The sequence below is a fragment of the Astatotilapia calliptera genome, chromosome 8, assembly GCF_964374335.1.
Source record: "Astatotilapia calliptera chromosome 8, fAstCal68.1, whole genome shotgun sequence".
Taxonomy (NCBI): Eukaryota; Metazoa; Chordata; class Actinopteri; order Cichliformes; family Cichlidae; genus Astatotilapia; species Astatotilapia calliptera.
The window spans coordinates 13,282,444-13,300,349 of NC_137429.1; the positions used below are offsets into that span (position 1 = coordinate 13,282,444).

General features: G+C 41.7%; 2 protein-coding genes across 6 annotated transcripts in view; one reads left to right on the forward strand and one right to left on the reverse strand.

Annotated features, from left to right (window-relative positions):
- The first annotated feature begins 248 nt into the window (after positions 1 to 248).
- LOC113028429 (cartilage-associated protein-like) lies at positions 249 to 4,524 on the forward strand. The gene is made up of 7 exons (XM_026178685.2): positions 249 to 1,649; positions 2,042 to 2,191; positions 2,788 to 2,959; positions 3,164 to 3,292; positions 3,389 to 3,534; positions 3,621 to 3,704; positions 3,911 to 4,524. The coding sequence occupies exons 1-7, from the start codon at positions 1,188 to 1,190 to the stop codon at positions 4,055 to 4,057; spliced, it is 1,290 nt and encodes a 429-aa protein (XP_026034470.2). The 5' UTR covers positions 249 to 1,187; the 3' UTR covers positions 4,058 to 4,524.
- Positions 4,525 to 5,104: 580 nt separating this feature from the next.
- Positions 5,105 to 17,906, reverse strand: part of adam11 (ADAM metallopeptidase domain 11) — a 34,843-nt gene continuing 22,041 nt past the window's right edge. The window contains exons 11-27 of one of the 5 annotated variants that reach the window (XM_026178680.2): positions 12,976 to 13,142; positions 12,814 to 12,898; positions 12,631 to 12,721; positions 12,271 to 12,322; positions 12,041 to 12,140; positions 11,810 to 11,881; positions 11,586 to 11,678; positions 11,118 to 11,198; positions 10,981 to 11,031; positions 10,824 to 10,887; positions 10,544 to 10,649; positions 10,312 to 10,431; positions 9,949 to 10,117; positions 9,718 to 9,832; positions 8,770 to 8,860; positions 7,686 to 7,703; positions 6,809 to 6,959 (exon numbers count right to left, since the gene is read on the reverse strand). In XM_026178680.2, coding sequence (XP_026034465.2) covers positions 6,944 to 6,959; positions 7,686 to 7,703; positions 8,770 to 8,860; positions 9,718 to 9,832; positions 9,949 to 10,117; positions 10,312 to 10,431; positions 10,544 to 10,649; positions 10,824 to 10,887; positions 10,981 to 11,031; positions 11,118 to 11,198; positions 11,586 to 11,678; positions 11,810 to 11,881; positions 12,041 to 12,140; positions 12,271 to 12,322; positions 12,631 to 12,721; positions 12,814 to 12,898; positions 12,976 to 13,142 — 1,491 coding nt within the window. In that variant the 3' untranslated portion in view covers positions 6,809 to 6,943. Of the gene's footprint in view, positions 6,960 to 7,252; positions 7,704 to 8,579; positions 8,861 to 9,717; positions 9,833 to 9,948; positions 10,118 to 10,311; positions 10,432 to 10,543; positions 10,650 to 10,823; positions 10,888 to 10,980; positions 11,032 to 11,117; positions 11,199 to 11,585; positions 11,679 to 11,809; positions 11,882 to 12,040; positions 12,141 to 12,270; positions 12,323 to 12,630; positions 12,722 to 12,813; positions 12,899 to 12,975; positions 13,143 to 17,906 lie in introns of those variants that run through there. The other 4 variants (XM_026178678.2, XR_013910770.1, XM_026178679.2 and 1 more) reach the window with 4 other exon arrangements.

The window sequence follows — 17,906 nt, forward strand, 5'->3', positions numbered from 1 at the left end:
GGTCATCACGTGCTTTTTGAAATACAAATCACTCCAATCGCTTCCCACTGAATGTTTTCCTCACATTGGTTTATAATTTAACCAAACACAGGCTTTGAAAATTGTTCTAAATCTCCTCATTCTGGCCTTTGCTTAAACATTATCTCTAATGCACAAAATGTCATCTTTTCAGCATATAACCACTTTGAAGTCTGTCAGTGCGTCTGGATACCTAAAAAATGTAACGTTTGCTTTTTATTTTGAAATTAACGGCGCCTGTTCTTCTAGTGTGCTTTGACTCCTCAGCACCGCTGCACACAGCTGTGGGAAAACCGAATCGCCTCTTTGAGCCGTAAAGTAGCCCGAAAGCCTCAAATGTTTCAGCTTTTCATTAATGCCGTGAAGTTCTGGATCAGTCCAACTCATCTGGTGCTCACTTCCTTTACGTTGTCAAAAAAATCTCAAAGAAACACCAACAATATAGCTCTTATGTTTTGAAAACAAAAAAGATGTCACGTGTAGTGAAGTTTTATTTATCTGTACAAATGAAAACGAGCTCTCTATAGATTATATGTACTGCTTATTGCGTGATATTACTTCAATTTGAAAACATTAAATGGAACTAAAATGAATGACTTATGAAAACGTCACCTTGGTACAACACAGTAATCGATGGAAGTGATTTCAGATGTTTCTGTGTAGTCAACTGGATCTATGACGCATCCGTACCTACATTATAATTAAGTATTTTCGGCTCGCAAACATTATTTTCTAGAACTGTGATGTTGTATTTGTTGCAATTTCTTCTGCCCTCTTGGCCAGCTCTCTTGAAAAAGATCGTTTCAAAGATCGGAATGATCTCGAATTGATATCGGTATAAGACATGTTAGACAGATTATAGGCCAATAAGTCATTCACAACAGTTTCAGTATTGACAATCATTTCATAACCAATGCTGGAAGGGATTGTTTTTTTGGCAGAACGCTTTTGGGTATGGCAGGCGCCGAGGGCGCACTGGAAATCCCTTTTACGCACGCGGCGACTATAGGGACAGCTGTGGGCCTACATTGAGAAACTTGAGACAGCCGCGGCTGAAAGGCCCAATCCATGAATTCCAACAGACCCCTAAGCGGTTCAGCAGACCACCACCACACAGTAAACGGTAAAGCATTAAGACAGAAGACGGAGGACTGCGATGTGACCTCACCATGGTGACATTATGCGCAAAAGTAGACTCGCTGGTAACACTGCTTTGTGTGACCTTTGTTTTAATGACAAAGGCACAATATGAAAACTACAATTTTCGAAATTTTTCCGGAGAGGACCTCATGCCCCTCACCGCTGCGTACGGGAAGGCGCTGGATTATTACGCAGCGGGAAACTGGACGGAATCGATCCAGTACTTGGAATTAAGCCTACGTTTGCACCGGCTTCTGAAGGACAGCGTGAGACACTGCGCGAGCCACTGTAACTCGAGCAAGCATGACGACGAGTCTTTTGCTGGATACCCGGATCTCCGCGTCTACTGGAACGTTATGATGAAGGCGACCTGTCAGAAGAAGTGCAGGGCGCTTTTCCCCGCGTTCCAGCTGCCTCCTCCCGGCCGAGAGATCCTGGAGGATTTCAGCAGAAGATCTCCCTACAGATACCTGCACTTTGCTCACTCACAGGTCAGACAACCTCCAATAAATTCACCACACCCATTTATCTAGAGGTATTTGCAATATGTTAAACTACTATGTTTTTTTTTTAAATACTTCCGTCTGGTTTGGATCAATATATACATTCTGCGTGTAGACTAATGACAAATTAAAGAAAAATAATAGGTTGATTTCACTTGGACGCGCAATAGAGCAGAAAACTTTAAACGGAGCCATGTGTAATATACCTCCAAATATTCCAGTCTGTTGACTTTCAAATGTCGGACAAAAATAAATAATTCTAACTCCTGCAGCGATTTTTGCGGTGATTTTTAGTTTGTGCGATAGAAAAAACAAAAACAAAAAACCCCACAGACCTCTGTGCGCTATTTCACAACATCCAAACTAATTTGTGTGCACAGCTGAATGACCTGCAGAGGGCGGTACCATGCGCCCACACCTTCCTCCAGAGGAACCCTCAGGACCAGCAAATGCAGCAGTTGATGGAGGAATACAAGAGCAAGTATGACCTGAGCGGCTACCTCATTGACCACGAAGAACGACCCTACGAGGTGAGAAGCGCTCAGCCATTGTTCTTAAAGTCTGGAAAAGCCTCACTTGCAATCTCTTAAAAAAAAGAAAAAAGAAAAAAAAAAGGAGTATGAAGTCTGCAAAGCAACATCTGGTTAAGTCAAAAACAGTTTGGAAATTGTTTAGATAAAGCAAAGAATGGGTTCTACTAAACACTGACTGTATTTACTACATTGATTGAGTCAGTCCAAAAACTGTCCTGATGGAAAAGTCATTATGTTTTCAGTTTCAATGCCCCAAAGCAGATCCAAACTCCACTTGGAAAAAACCCCAGAAATACAAGCCAAAGCTTTTGTGTTGGCTCACACAGACTCCTGACCCAAACATGAAATCTTGACACGCTGCAAGGACGAGTGGGTGCAAAATTTGTATAAAGCTTCCCAAACTTATGCATTCATGTGTTATTGGGGCTAACACATACAAATCAGAAAACAATGAAATACTTCAATGAGACTGAACTGCTTGAGATGTAGAAGGTGCTGTATTGGGCCTTTCTTTTATAAGTAATAGAGTGAACAGACTCTTTACTTGGATTATTTACAATTTGCCAGATAATGGTTTCTAATTTTGTTTCCAGACGTCATTTCTGAGAGGAGTGAAACTTGTGGGTTCGGGCGACTACAGCAGCGGTGTTCAAGAGTTGGAGGAAGCTCTGTGGCTCTACTTCCAGGAATATGACCTGTGTCAGGCCGAATGTGAAGGGATCACTCAACTTTTACCAGACAGAGACTTCTATGCAGTCATAGCAGGTTGGTGTGTCATATTTTAAAATGTCCAGATTATCAATATACTCACTAATGAGCATCTAAACGACACTAAAATCTTCTTTAAAAATAAATATAATGTAAAAGCTGTGATTTTAGAATCAGAAATGATTCTGGATCCAGTGTTTCTTCTGTTTTTCAGCACACTTCTAGTTTCATGTAATCTGAATTCTTTCTGCTTGTCAACAGATGCCTACATTGACACATTAAGGTGCAAACTGAGGTGCGAAGAAAACCTGACACCGAATATTGGGGGTTATTTTGTAGTGAAATTTGTGCCCACTGTTTACCACTACCTCCAGTATGCCTATTATAAGTGTAAGTTCAGCATCATCACAGATTCTGAATATTCTTTCTCAACACTTTCTGCTGTTGAATCTCTGAGTGTTTGTGGTCTGTGTATTCTCTGCACAGTGAACGATGGACGCAGTGCCGTGCCCTGTGCGCACAGCTACTTCCTGTTCGAGCCTGAGGACCCAGTCATGAAGCAGAACCTGCTATATTATAAAGCCTACAGTCAACAGTGGGGGCTTCAGTCCAACCACTTTACCCCCAGGATGGTAAGATGAAAATTGGAAAAGTTTGTTGCAGAATAAAGTTGAATATCGCTCTATAATAATCATGCCACCAATCTTTGTCTTAACAGGAAGCTTTCAAACACTACAACCAGACAATAATGCAAAAAAAGATGTTGGCATTTGCAGAAACATACTTCGGTCTGTCTGATGAGGTGAGCTTCATACAAAAACAGCTCATTCTTTGGCCACATAAGAGCTTAGATTGCCTGAAATGCTGAATGAAATCCCTTATAAACATTGATTATCCAATATAATCCAGTATAATCAATCTGATGTTTATTGAACATTCAGGGAGAAGTTTTGTGGCTGCATGTTTTAGCACTTTGTAATGTAATTGCGATCTGGATGGTTCTTCCAGGACTTTCTAGGACCAGAGGAGGTTGCACGGTCGGCCCCAGACTCTCCTGATGCTGAGTTTGAAGGTATTGGAGATTATGAGGAGTCAATTTATGCAAACTGGAAGCAACTGAAGGGCAAAGGGGATGCTGGCGAGTCAGACATCTGACGACTTTCTGGAGTTTACAGAGAATAGTCTGACTATAAGACTATAAATAACCACTTGTTACAACCAAGGTATGCAGAAGAGCGTCTGTGAATGTGCAACATAGTGCCACTCCTGTCATTAAGAACAAGAAACTGAGGCTACAATTCACACAGGATCACCAGAAGTGGACAACAGAAGCTAGACTGGAAAACTATTGTAGTCTGATGATTCCCACAATCCGGGTTTCTGCTGTGACATTCAGACAGTGGGGTCATAATTTGGCATTAACAACATAAAAGCGTGGATCCATCCTCCCTTGTAGCTACGGATCTGGGTTAGGATTATGGTTAACACATCATGTCACAAAGCTCAAATCATCTCAAACGTTTCTTTGTGAGTGCGCATGCGCCATTAGCGTGCTGCCTGCTGTAACCCCTAATTTCCCTCGGGATGAATAAAGTATTCTGATTCTGATTCTGATTCTTGAACAAGACGATGAGTTCACTGTACTCAAATGGCCTTCACAGTCACCAGATCTCAGTCAAACAGATCACCTTTGGGATGTGGTGGAATGGGAGATTCCCATCATAGATGTGCAGCAACTGTGTGACAATATGTTGATAGACCAAACTCTGTGATAAATGTTTCCTGCACCTTGTTGAATCTATGCCACAAAGAATTAAGCATAAGCAGTCCTGAAGGTAAAAAGAGACCCAACCCTGTGCTAGCAGTACCTAATAAAGTGGCTGATCAGTGTAATTAGACTTTAAAACTAGTAATATTGTAGCTGTCACAACAAACCGGGTCATTATGAATTATGAACATGAAACTGAAGTAGCAAGTTAGTCAGCGTTGCACAGATGGTCAACCAAATATTTACAAATTATCAAATACTTTCAAGCCAGATTCAGTACAGTTTAATACAGTATATTAAGCAAGTCGGTAACATTGTATTAAAATTGTTTAGCTGTAAACTTCATCTAATGTAACACAAACAATCAGCAACAAAAGTTTAATTATATCTGGATTCATAGCAGCAGACACTCATGCAGTGGATCACAGAGTCACTCGAGTTCAGGTAGGTTTTATTATGGGTTTTAATATACAGTAATATGAGTATTTACACTGAGAGCCAGGTTACCTAAAACTAGACAATGTTGGCTTTTAATAGTGAGTAGTGCCAAAGTCCTTTTAATAAGTCAAACTACAGTATGCGATCACAGCTACAGTAAACATGGTGTGACCTGAGCTTCCAGCACACTCAAGGACAGACATGTCCTAGAGATTTTTTCATGTTTCTACAGCGTTTATGGGTGAAAGAGTCCAACTGTAATTTTAACAGATATGTTAACCCTTTAAATGAAGCCTGTGGTGACAAATATTGAGCACGTGTGACGTTATATACTGTTAAAAGTCTTTTTCTTGTCTACAAAAACAATTTATTAAAGTTATTTTCAGGAGGCAGGAACCCCTTGTGTGATGGACTTCAACTCAACGTATTAACACTCCTTTAACGCTCCTGTAGGTTGGCTGGCAGTGTAACTCGGATAATTTCTTCTGGCACCTGTGCCAACGACTCTTAATGCTATTAATGATAAAATACAGCTTTGTGTGACAATCACAGGAGTATAAGCCTCTTAACCTGATCGACACGCTCTGATACTCAATTTTTTAATGCACTTATATACTGCTCATTATGTGGATCTGTTCAGTCAGAAGTATATAACCCGTAACCATTTAGAGACAAAGCATAATCAGCTAACCTTCAGAAGCCAAATTAATAATTCATGTACATTTCTGGACTTGAGGGAGATCCTGCGAGACATCTGTGTTGTCTCGTTATCATTTTTCAGTATGAAAGTCTAATACTGGCATGTATAAAACACACGGCCGTAGCCTGAGTGAGAGCCAGTGACATTTCTGAGCATTCAGAGAAGCTGAGATTTCCCCTAAGATGCAAAGATTTACATCTCTTCTCACTGATTAAATCATCCAAAACAAGCAGTTTCAGGCGGTAAGACTGTTCTCTCTTCAGGCTTGTGCTTCCAGTCAGAGCGGCAGTGAGTCACTGCTGTCTAAAGGGTCAGTACATTATATATAAACAGCACCCATGTTCAGCATACATGTATGCATACAGTATAGTTTGTATGCGGATTACAGGATCATACAGCGGGATGAAACATTGGGTGCATACATGTGCAGCTGGCCATCCAACACCATCCCTCGCAGGTTGGAACTACACGTTCATACATTAGCAATTATTATGTAGAAGCATTGATTTAGGATTAGGAAAGGAAGCATAAGGGGAGAAATTATGGCTATTACTCTGGAATGTAAAGGTCTACAAAACAAAACCCTCATCTAGACAGACAAGATGTCAGCAGCCTGATATTTTTACACTTCTATTACAGCTAAAGTCACACTTCTGAGAGGAGGTGGTTGTGCTCTCCACGAGGTTAAATATGTAACTGTTCTCTAATACAAGGCTTCATTAAACAAGTCAAGACTGAGCGAGGTGCATGGCCTACCTTCTGTGAAATCATTTAAAGGGGTGAAGCTTTTTAACAGTACAGCAGAAGACCTGCTGTGACCTGTCGAAGCGAAAAAAAAAGCAAAAAAAAAAAAAAGCTGTGTGTGTTCCAGACAAAAAGAAACAAAGATGTGGCAAAATGAAACAGGAGGAGGTGACGGCAGCAAAAGTGACTCAGACAGCTACAGCCAGACTTTATGGTCTGTAGGAGTGCCCTCAGAGCTTCCATACTCCTGATTTATTTTTCCAGGTGGCTTGAGTACCAACATAAGAAACAGGAAAAATCTGAGGGCCAGTAATGGAAGACATCTTTGTTTTGTCTCCTCAGAGTGGACTGCACACAGTGTAAGGAAGATAGGACAGCAGAGAGATATGACTCAAACTCCCTTAGATCTGGAAAGAGAAGAGGAATGGGGTGGAGAAAAAAAACAAGAGGAGAGGATAAGGAAGATAAAGAGGTGGGAGAAGAAGATAAAGATTGAGTCCCAAACTGAAAAGCCAAAGACGAGCTTTTCAGTTTTCTACAATGTAAATGACACAGAGGCAAAAACTGAGGAGAAGCAATCAGCAAAGGTTTATCTTTGCTCGAAAAACTGCTTTAATGACTAATTTAAAAACAGCTGCCAATTAATTTTCTGTTTACTAATCACTAAAGCAGACAGAAGATCAAAATATTAAAAAAAAAAAAAAACTTCATTAATAAAAAGTGAACCTTTTATTAATGAAATGATACAAATCAACACAGAAGCTATATGCTAGGAATGGCAACCAACTCTGAAGCGGCACGCAGCACAAATAAAAATGAAGCAAACTAGGATAACACAGTGAATAGGAGTTTGTATATTTTATGAATGGGTACTGCAATATGCACAGGCTATATAAAGACTGTAGTATGTGGCATTGCTTTATGCCATTGTTTCTATATAAATACACATTAATAAAAAAAAGGATCATAAATGAGGAAAAATAAGAATAAAGAAGCAGGTAACAGATACAAGTGAGAGTCCTTAGAAAAAGGTCAGATGATTCTTACAAAACAGATGGCAATACAGTGATATAATCATCAGTGGTTTAATGATGTCCCAGCTTTGGGATCAGCTCTGAAAGGTGGGATCGTACCTTCCTTTCCGGATATTTCTGGAAGTGATGCAGGAAAAAGATAAACAGGGACAGCAATATTATCAACTTTGGTGTTCAAGGAGCAGTGTGATAAAAAAACAAACCACACAGTGCAGAAAAACTGGCATTTACTTCAAATCTCACATCTTCATCTTTTGCTATCAACAAAGTAAACTCTACTGCCTGCCGGTGCAGGATCTGTCCGGGTAGATACAAGCTATAGTTATGAGATGAAGGCAAAAGATTATGACGAGCGCATCCGTTCCTCTGCATACTGCAGGCGTGCCACGGCAAAGCTAGCATGAGACAAGACAAAGCGGATAAAGCAGGCAGAAGAAAGACAATTGGGAGTCAAATCCAGCTGTGCACACTGAACTATGGAGAGACGTGCTTTCTAATATGTGCACCAGTATGCCAGAGAAAACTTCAAAGAGCGCCTCACCAATGCAGCAAAGCACTCCTAACATCACTAAAGTGAGCTGTTGGTGCCATGCAGAGAGGAGGAGAGGGCTGCAGAGGTCTGAGCATACCCAAACACACCCATTGAATTGCTGAGGTCAGTCTGACATGGGAGCTTACAGCAGTTTCACTATCTTGGACAAATTTACCCGGGAGAATAGCAACTAACTGTTGATTAATAAACTGGGGTTTTTTCTTGAATTAACTGTATTAAGTAGAAAAACATGCCCTCAACAAGTTCCTGTCCTCAAAAAGCTCAGCCAACAAGCCCAACCCTAATTTTGTTACTCTTCTTCAAATAGGAGTCAAATTCTAATCATCATCATCTCATGCCATGATGCAAGTTTCAGGGAAGATTTTATGTAAACAAAGCAAAACAAAACAAAACAGCAAGCTACTGAAATGCTTTCATTCGTGCCAAATCCCTCGACATACCCACAGATGGTGAACCATCTACTGCACATCCACCCGCTTTAAGAAGAAACCCACATGCTCTCTTGTGGTGAGTATGGATCAGGCTGCAAGCAGAGAAGCGTTCAGCAGCGAGCTGCAGGCAGGCATCTACGTTAGCTGACAGAAGGAACACGGCAGGCACACACAGACGGAGGTATGCCAGAGCTCTTACTTAAATCCCCAACCAGTTCCCCCCAGGATTATCGCCGCCAGCAGAATAGCCCCAGCAACCGAGCCTATGATGATATTGGTACCACTGGGACCTGTGGGAGCGAAGGAAGAGGCATATAGGCGTGCTGAGAACCAATAAGTCACTTTTTGGGTAGTTAATATACGCATTATGTACATATGGAAAATAAAATAGGCTTCATGTTCTGCACCACATACAGTCAGGTCCTTAACTATTTGGACAATTACACATTTTTTCCTCCTCTTGAAAATGAGGTGCTGCATAAAAATGGCTCCAATTTCCAAACAGTAAATCCAATAGTTTGCTAAAGTTGACAGTCGGCACTTCAATTAAATCTTGATGATTTAATTTAAATTAATCTGGTAGTGCACAGAGGTTATAAATTACAGAAAGGGTAAGGGTGTAGGTGTGTATGTATTTGATTTTCTGTTTTAAAACATTTTAGTTCATGTTCATAGATCAAAAATGAAACTTTAGAAAATCCTAGTACAACTCCAACCAAAGCTTAATTTTTCTGTTTGTTTATTTTAAAAAAATTAAATAAGTCTATTATTACTCCTCCAAGTTTTATTTTGAAATTTTTTTCTTTGTTCTGTCTCCTTTTTTGCAACCACATGTTGTTAAGCTCTGCTGGATTCACTGTAGCTGCAGTTTGTTGTTGAAGAGAAAACAAATGCACTAATTATTTATAAAAAAAATTTTTAATTAATTGTCGCATCTTTTCAATAAATTATTAAACAACTAAATATTATAAAAAGCACATCATTTTAAACAGCATGAAAGGTATGAACTTAAGATACGGACTTCAGATACGAAACAGACTTCTGCAAATGATTAGATGATCAAAAAGCAAATGAGCTCTGTTACTTTAGTGGAGCTGGCGGTGCGGAGTCTGTCTGATGAAAGGACTAAACTGCTCTGTGAGGTTACCTTTGTACTTCTCTGGGCCATCTGGCGAGGTGGGGGTTGGGATCGGGTCAAACACACTGCAGTCCTTCCCGGTGTAGTCTGGATCACAGATACACTTCACCTCGTTACTGCACGTCTGCAGGACACAGAGGACGAACATAGTCAAAGCTTTATAAATGAGATGACGTTCTAAAGTCCAAATTTGAAACAAAGGAAGCTCCGAGGTGGGACAGATGGCGGTTGTGGACTCACCCCGTGGTGGGAGCAGATACGCAAGGATGAGGATCCAGGGCAGGTGCTGAGGTTGAAGGTGGTAACGGGGAGGCAGCGACGCTCCAAACACATCATGTTCGGCCCACATGGTGTCCCATCTTCCACATAGCCCAGATCCAAGCCATCATCCAGCACTGCGTGACCACCCCTGTGGGTCAGACAGTTATGTCAAATCATGCTTACCTAATATAATAATGTCTTCATGTGCAATCTTTTCCAAAAGGCTAATTTTCTGAGTGCATTCATCCACTACGGACAAAGAACTAAAATTTAAAAAAAAAAAAATAGATGAAGCTGATATTTTTTCATGCCGAGGTTTTGAATTTCATCAGGCTGCCTCACCTGCAGTCCAGGTATCTGCTCTGATGGTGGATGGTCAGGCTGGTGACCTTTCCCTGCAGCTCGCCAAATCTCGGTCTGTCTGTCAGATTGGTGCAAAGCAGCAAACCACACAGAACATCCCTGATGCAGGAAACCGAGAGAAGATGGAACAATAAAAGCTTAAAAATATTCCATATAATCTAATTATAGGTCACAGTTCTGTTGTTATACACAGAAAGTTATATTCACTGACTGTTTATTGCACGGCACCCATCCCTGGCCACTGGAGTGTGGACCACAGTTTCCTCTCTCTGTGCCCTCAGAGTTCAGCTTTTCATAGCAAAATCTGTCAGCTGAGTCTGGGAAAAGAGAACAAACTCGCATTTATTACAGTGAGTGTTACAATTAACTTATTAAGAAGATGTAAAAACACAGAGGTTATGGCCAAAGAAAAGCGTTAGCATGAATAGCTATTAAAGGGCAATAAAAAAAATAAATCAAGAAATAAAGCTCATTATCAAATCCAAACCTACTGAAGCCCCACAGAGTCTTGCACTGGCTATCTCTGGTCTTGCAGCGACCTCCATAACAGCGACCCTGGCAGGGAAAAAGAGAGGAATTAAAGATGCAGAGCAGATAAGAGAGGGGGGGAAGAATGTGCTATTAAATATAACTGTAATTGAACTTTACTTGGCCATCTTCACACGTGTAGCCATCCAGTTTGTGGACATTATGGGGACACTGGAAGAGAAATAACATCATCTGCCTTTTTAGAGTCACTGTGGGTGTTAGATCTCTGAATTTCTCTGCAGGGTGCTCTTTTTCACCTGGCTCGAGTCTCCCGTGCAGGTCTCAGGAATGTCACAGTCATTCACAGCACTGCGGCACGTCACCCCTCTCAGCTCATACTGCAGCAGCAGAGGAGAACACAAATGTGAGACATGTGGAGGAATGGTGCACGGAAAATGAGATGGACACACAGTCAATCTGTGCTATCTAGTTAGCTCCTCCAAGTCCAAAGATGGTCTACAGCTGCGAGCTCTGTCAGCCTCCCCACAGAAGTCGAGCTCCATTTAAATATTTAATTTTGCCTCCATTATGGAGGAAATAACAGTCCTCTGTTAATGAACCAGCAACACTGGCTGCACCTCTACCAAGATTTTATATCAGTTTGCACCATCGTAGCATTTCCAATCAGCCTGACGGAAATGCAACCTTATATTCTCAGATAAGGTATCCGCACAGGGATCTTGGGGATGGAAAGAATTATGGTTTAATGCATTAAAACAGCTTACCTTACAATCCCTGCAGCAGAGCCCATTGCTGCACATGGCATTATGGGTAAGAGTGCACTTTTTGCAGCAGTTGGCTCCACTCAGGGTGCACTCCTGCAGGGAAAGAGTGTTTTCTTTTAGGTCCTCACATCCCAAACTCATAACTAATACCTACACTTACAATCTAACACAGTATAAAGACAAAACTAGTTAAACCATCGTTGAATTAATTAGTTTATGCTCACCACCAGTGATCCACAGTCGCATTCCTCTCCAAGCTCTACATACCCATTGCCACACTCTGATGGGTCTAGGAGCTACGTGGGAAACAGACGGTAAAAACACATTTCTAAAAGGCACAATGTGAATCCATTCAGTCTATAGCAAGAGATGAGAGTTTTTCTTATATTTCTATCCCTACAAAAGAGATTAATCTTGACCTTAAGAGCCTCTGATAGTAACTGACTATCTCTCACCTTTGTGGGCTTGTTGAAGAGGCAGCTGCCTCCACCCTGCTGGAGGAAACGCAGATACTCATCTATACTACAGCGAGAGAACTTCCTTGGCAGGTAGTAGCTGATTAACACAAGAAACAGAAAATATTTAGCAATTTATCAATTAACTGAAAAATCTGTTGAAAATCAAAAGACATCTGTTTTTGCTCAGAATTCTTACTAAATGTACAGAAAGCTTAATTTATTGTTACCCTGTATCCTCCATGATACAGCCCAGCCACGGATCTGGACACCTGCAGTCACCTGGAGAAAAGAAAAACAAGCCTGTGCTGAAACTGAGGATGTGCTTGTTATACCTGAAACAGTGAGATGATGCGTTTGCTCAGTGATAAATGTATAAGAATAAGCTCAGTGGGCAAATTAAATGAGTGCTGTTTGTTAGATTTCTTATGGTGGTGGAGGGATGATGATTTGGGCTCGTTTTAAAGCCACAGGATCTGATTATCTTGCAGTCACTGAGTCTAACATGGTCTCCTCTGTATGCCAAAGTATTCTAATCTCAAATGTGAGTCTTGTGCAAGGCTTTAGTTCAGCTCTACACTGAGTTTTACCAGCAGCTGTTCGCTCTTTGTTCCTTAGCATGCCGATGTTCTGACCAAGACTCTGAGACAATGTGATGGCCATAGGACCCACACTGCCAAACTGAAGAAACACACAATCAAACACGCTAATAATTATCCTCACAAATATCAATATTTAGAAGTTTAGTAGACAGTAGAGAGCACAAATGTCACCTCATTGATCCCTCCACCCCGAGTCAACGAGCAGATGCCCCCAATGTAGGCTGCCTCGCTGCGGCTGCTCATGAACGTCCTCCCACTGTGGCAAAGACAAGACTGTTAGGAGAGAAGGAGAGCAAGCCGGAGGAGGATGAGGACAAGAAAAGGAAGACTCACGAGAAGAGATGCACAGCATCAACGCGCTCCTTGATGCTCTCCTTCCTGTACTTCATGAAGTCACGCAGGGTGAGCAACGGGTCATCGCCGACAGCGACCCTGTTTTCAGACGACCAGGTTTCCATGGCTACCAGGACGATGCGAGTGTTGAGCTGCTCCTTGTAGATCTAAAAGAGATAATCAGCACGTGATTGTGCATCCTCACCTGGTATGTAATCAATCATTTAAGTGCCCAATTTCTGTGAACAGTTGCAGTAGACCCCTCTGAAAGGAAGAGGGTGCTGTGGGATAAGGCTGTGGACTAGTTCCTTCTTTATAATAGAGTACAACAGCTCAGTCTCAAAGAAAAATAGCTCGTCTTAGATGGTTCTGTCTATTCTTTTAATGACAGCTTCATGAAGCTGTGTAAATTAAATTTCCATATAAAATCTTTTGTCAAAGCTAAATTTGTCATGGTTTAGGTAGGAGGTCATTCAGTATTCATACATATTGGAGGAATATGCAAATCACTAATATTCCCAGTGCAGCTGGTTAAAGATGCTTCAGCTAGACCGTAACATGTAAACCATCTTTCACTCATCCTGGCAACGTTTCCAATGTAACCTTTTGCCGTCTACCTAAAAATCCCTGTCAGAGCTGGTTAACTCCAGATCAACCCTCCAGATAATTCCATCTGAAATCTTTGGATACAATCTGTTACGCTTAAATGTGCTATATTAATTCATATTTATGAATAATAATGATTTAAATTGTGCAATATTGCATATAATGGAGACAGTTGTATCCATCTACTTCAGTGGTGAAGAAGGAAGGCAACAGCTGGTTGCCACAGAAACCGTCACTGTTCCCAGCCAGTGAAGGGTTTCACAAGCTGAGGACAAAAGCATGGAGTGATTTTTTTTTTGCTCTTCAATTGGCTGTTTTAGAGGATAATCATATGCAATCAGCTCCATTCCACACACAGCAGGAAAAAGGTTTTTATATAAATGATACAAAAGGCTCACAGTGAGTGCTCTGAGGTTTCTGACTGTAAAGGTTCATCGCTTTACTCCGTTCATAATAAACATCTCCAAAATAATTCATCCTCCACTATAAGCACCATTTGTCCTACTGTGATGGCATCAGCCACACAGGGGTAAATTAGTCCATTTTTCACTTTATTAGTTTGCTTTGCAGTTTTCTTCATTAATCATTTGGTTAAACCTAACACTGATATTATGAGGCGCGCACATAGTAACATTGTGTGGTTTTTCTAAAATGTTTTGTTATATTAATTATGTTTCTCTTTCTTTGAGTTACCTGGGTTTGGGCGGTGGCTGTTTCCTGTCTGGGCAAAAGGCGTGGCTGAGGACTCTGGGGACAAAATGCCTGCTCAGCAGGACCAACCATGGGCTTACCAGGAGCAGGGGTGTTTTAGGTTTAGTTGGGTTATTCTGTGCTTAGTTAATATTAGTGTGTGTTTTTGTTTTCCCCCCTATTGTGTTCAAATGGTTTGGCCAAATCATTATAAAAGCTACCCTCATGTGTCTTTTTAATTAGGTCAGTTTGTGAGTTAAGTTGTGTCTCACTTTGTTGTTTAAGTTTTTGGAAATTACTTTTTGTAGAGTTATATTTAGTTGACCTGTTTTATGGGCCTGCTAAGTATGGTTTTGAATTTTGTTAATTTTGGACTTTTTGAGGGTTAAAATAAAGAAAACCCTTTTTGAAGATATTTTTTGCTTGTGTCCTCTTTGCTTTGGCTGCTTGGTCCCTCACAATTGGTGGCAGCAGTGGGATCTGCCAGTTGAGGACACAGTATTTTTTTCTTTGAGGCTTTTTCACCCCCAGAAAAAAAAAAGAAAAATGCATCGTGGAGGAAAGGTGGAAAAGAAGAAAGGAGTAACTGTTCAAAAGGAAGCTGATGCTGAGGAGGAAATTGGAGTCTCTGAAATGGTGGAGAGCACTGAGGTTGAAGAAAGGGAGCCATCTCTGTCAGATCTGATGTCAATATTGCAAGCTCATATGGGTCAACAGGAGGCTCGGGAAGCAAGGCAAGAAGAGGTAACTGCACGACAAGAACAAAAATTCAAAGCATTGCAACATCAGTTTCAGCTTTTACAGTTAGAGGTGCAGTCCCGGACATCACCAGTACCAGAGCTACCATTACCTACCACAGAGTCACCAGAGTCAAGGGAGCTACCTCACATTCCTAGTTCTCCTCAAGCTCAAGCTGAATCCAGTCAGTCATTATCAGGTCAGTTTTCATTGCATGAACCCAGACTGGAAAAGTTGACTGATAGTGATGATATTGAGCATTTTTTGACTACATTTGAACGCATTGCCTTAGCATATCGTTGGGAAAAAACAGACTGGGTTTTTCGATTAATACCACTGCTAACGGGCAAGGCAAGAGGGGCATACGTTCATATGGATATTGATGACTCTCTCAGCTATGACAAAGTTAAAGCTGCAATTTTGTCCAAGTATGATGTTAACCCGGAGACCTACAGGCAGCGATTCCGTTCACTGGAAGTCAGGCTTGATGAGAACCCTAAGGAGTTGTATGCTCGACTTAAAGATCTGTACGGGAAATGGATTCAGCCAAAAGGTAAAACGAACCAAGAAATTGGTGAAATAATCATCCTTGAACAATATTTGAGAATGTTGTCCCCTGAGCTACAGGTTTGGATTCGAGAGCACAATCCGTCTTCTGCAGCGAAGGCAGCTGAGCTGGCAGAAGTGTTTGTAGCTGCCAGGAGGAAAGGGCAACCTTGGACCTGTAATGCAAATAAAATGCCAAAGGAAGGCCCCAAATCAGCCCAGATGTATCATCAAAGGCCATTGTCAGCAGAAAAAACTCCTGTGGGTGAGAACCAGTTTGCTGGCAGACCATTAAAAAATTCAAAAAAGATTGTTTGTTACCTCTGTGGGTTAGAGGGCCACACAAAGCCAATGTGCCCAAAAACCTCAGCTAAGATGGTTCAAATGTGTTTCATGCCACGTTCACATGCTGAACATGGGCTCCAGTGTGACCAGACTGTTAAAATGATAAAAATTGAAGCTAATGGAACAACTTTAAGAGCTTTGCTTGATTCTGGCAGTTCTCGTACACTGATACACAGAGATTTTGTGCCCCCCAATATTGTCCGTGTCAGTGATACCATCCCCATTTGTTGTGTGCACGGAGATGAGAAGATGTACTCAACAGCTGACATGTACATTAAAGTGAATGGACAGACTTACCTTTTAAATGTTGGGGTGGTTGATAACCTGCCTTATTCAGCTATTCTGGGACGAGATTTTCCAGTGCTTTTTGATTTGTTGGAGTCAGACCAGAATCATCAATGCAATGTGGCTGTTACTAGAGCCCAAGCTCAAAAATCTAGTGAAACCTCAGAAGTTTTCAGTGCCTTGCCATTTTTTGATGAGGAATGGGAAGTTGCACTTGTGAAGCCTCGGAAAAGTCGCAGACAGAGGAGACAGGAGAAGTTCCAGCATACTATAGTACACCCAGAAATGCATACTGACCCAGACTTGCCTTTGGGACTTCAAATTCCTGGCAATATAATAGAGTTGCAAAAAACTGATCCTAGTTTAGCTTCCTGTTTTCAGCGAGCAATAGACAAGGACCAAGTAGAGGAGGCAGGCATTAACAAAAGTGACTATGTCTTGCAAAATGGCATACTTTACCATCAGATGGGCTCACTTCTGAAGCTAGTGGTCCCCCAAGAGGTTAGAGAAACTGTGCTTAATTTGGGACACTCTATTCCCTGGTCTGGCCACCTTGGTAAGCACAAAACCACAGCTCGTATTAAACAACATTTTTTCTGGCCTGGCCTCCATAGAGATGTAGCCTACTTCTGTAAGAGCTGTCCTCAGTGCCAGATGACATCCTCCAAAGTCCCTTCCAAAGCTCCACTCCAACCACTGCCTATTATTGGTACCCCATTTGAGCGCCTCGGAATGGATATTGTTGGACCTGTTGAGAAGAGTAAGTCAGGGAATCGCTATATGCTTGTAATCACTGATTACGCAACTAAATATCCAGAGGTCTTCCCACTGAAATCCATCAAGGCAAAATCAGTAGCTTTCTGCCTTGTACAGCTCTTCGCAAGAGTAGGGTTCCCACAGGAAATACTGACTGATCAGGGGAGTAACTTTATGTCCAACTTACTAAAACAGGTGTACAAGCTGCTGGGCATTAGAAGCCTGAGGACCACCCCATACCATCCTCAGACTGATGGGCTAACAGAACGGTTCAATCAGACTCTGAAGCAGATGCTCCGGAAGGTGGTAGATAAGAATGGTGCTGATTGGGATCAGTGGCTTCCTTATCTTCTCTTTGCCTACAGGGAAGTGCCACAAGCCTCCACTGGTTTCTCTCCGTTCGAACTTTTGTATGGGTATGAGGTACAAGGACCTCTAGCCCTCCTAAGAAACATCTGGGAGGGAGGCAAGGAAAAGATGGACTCTGTTAACATTGTTTCCTATGTTGTGCAGATGAGGGAGCGACTGCAGAAAATGAGTGAGCTTGCTCAGTCAAATATGACCAAAATCCAGCAGAAGTTTTGGTATGACCGAGCAGCTCGTCAGAGGTCTTTTAGTCCTGGACAAAAGGTGTTGGTGCTCCTCCCCACTGACAACAACAAGCTATTGGCTAAGTGGCAAGGGCCCTTTGAGGTTCAGAAGAAATTGGGGTCCACTACTTACCAAGTGTTCTTCCCAGGAAAGCCACGCTCCAGCAGGGTTCTGCACATAAATCTATTGAAGGAATGGGCGCAGCGCCCTGAAAAGACAGCAGAGGTGATGCTCATAAGGGGTGTGCCAGAGGAAGAAGAGGTTGGTGAGCAATACTTGCCTTCTGCTGATGTGGTAGATTTTGACCTTAGTCATCTGCCAGATGATAAACAGCTTCAGGTGAGAGCTGCATGCAACTCTGAGGTGCTTCAAGT

Coding starts and splice junctions, on each gene's coding strand:
- LOC113028429 (XM_026178685.2), top strand. CDS start 1,188: ATGGTGACATTATGCGCAAAAGTAGACTCGCTGGTAACACTGCTTTGT. Junction 2,192..2,787: donor ACGAAGAACGACCCTACGAG/GTGAGAAGCGCT, acceptor TTTTGTTTCCAG/ACGTCATTTCTGAGAGGAGT. Junction 3,293..3,388: donor CCAGTATGCCTATTATAAGT/GTAAGTTCAGCA, acceptor TTCTCTGCACAG/TGAACGATGGACGCAGTGCC.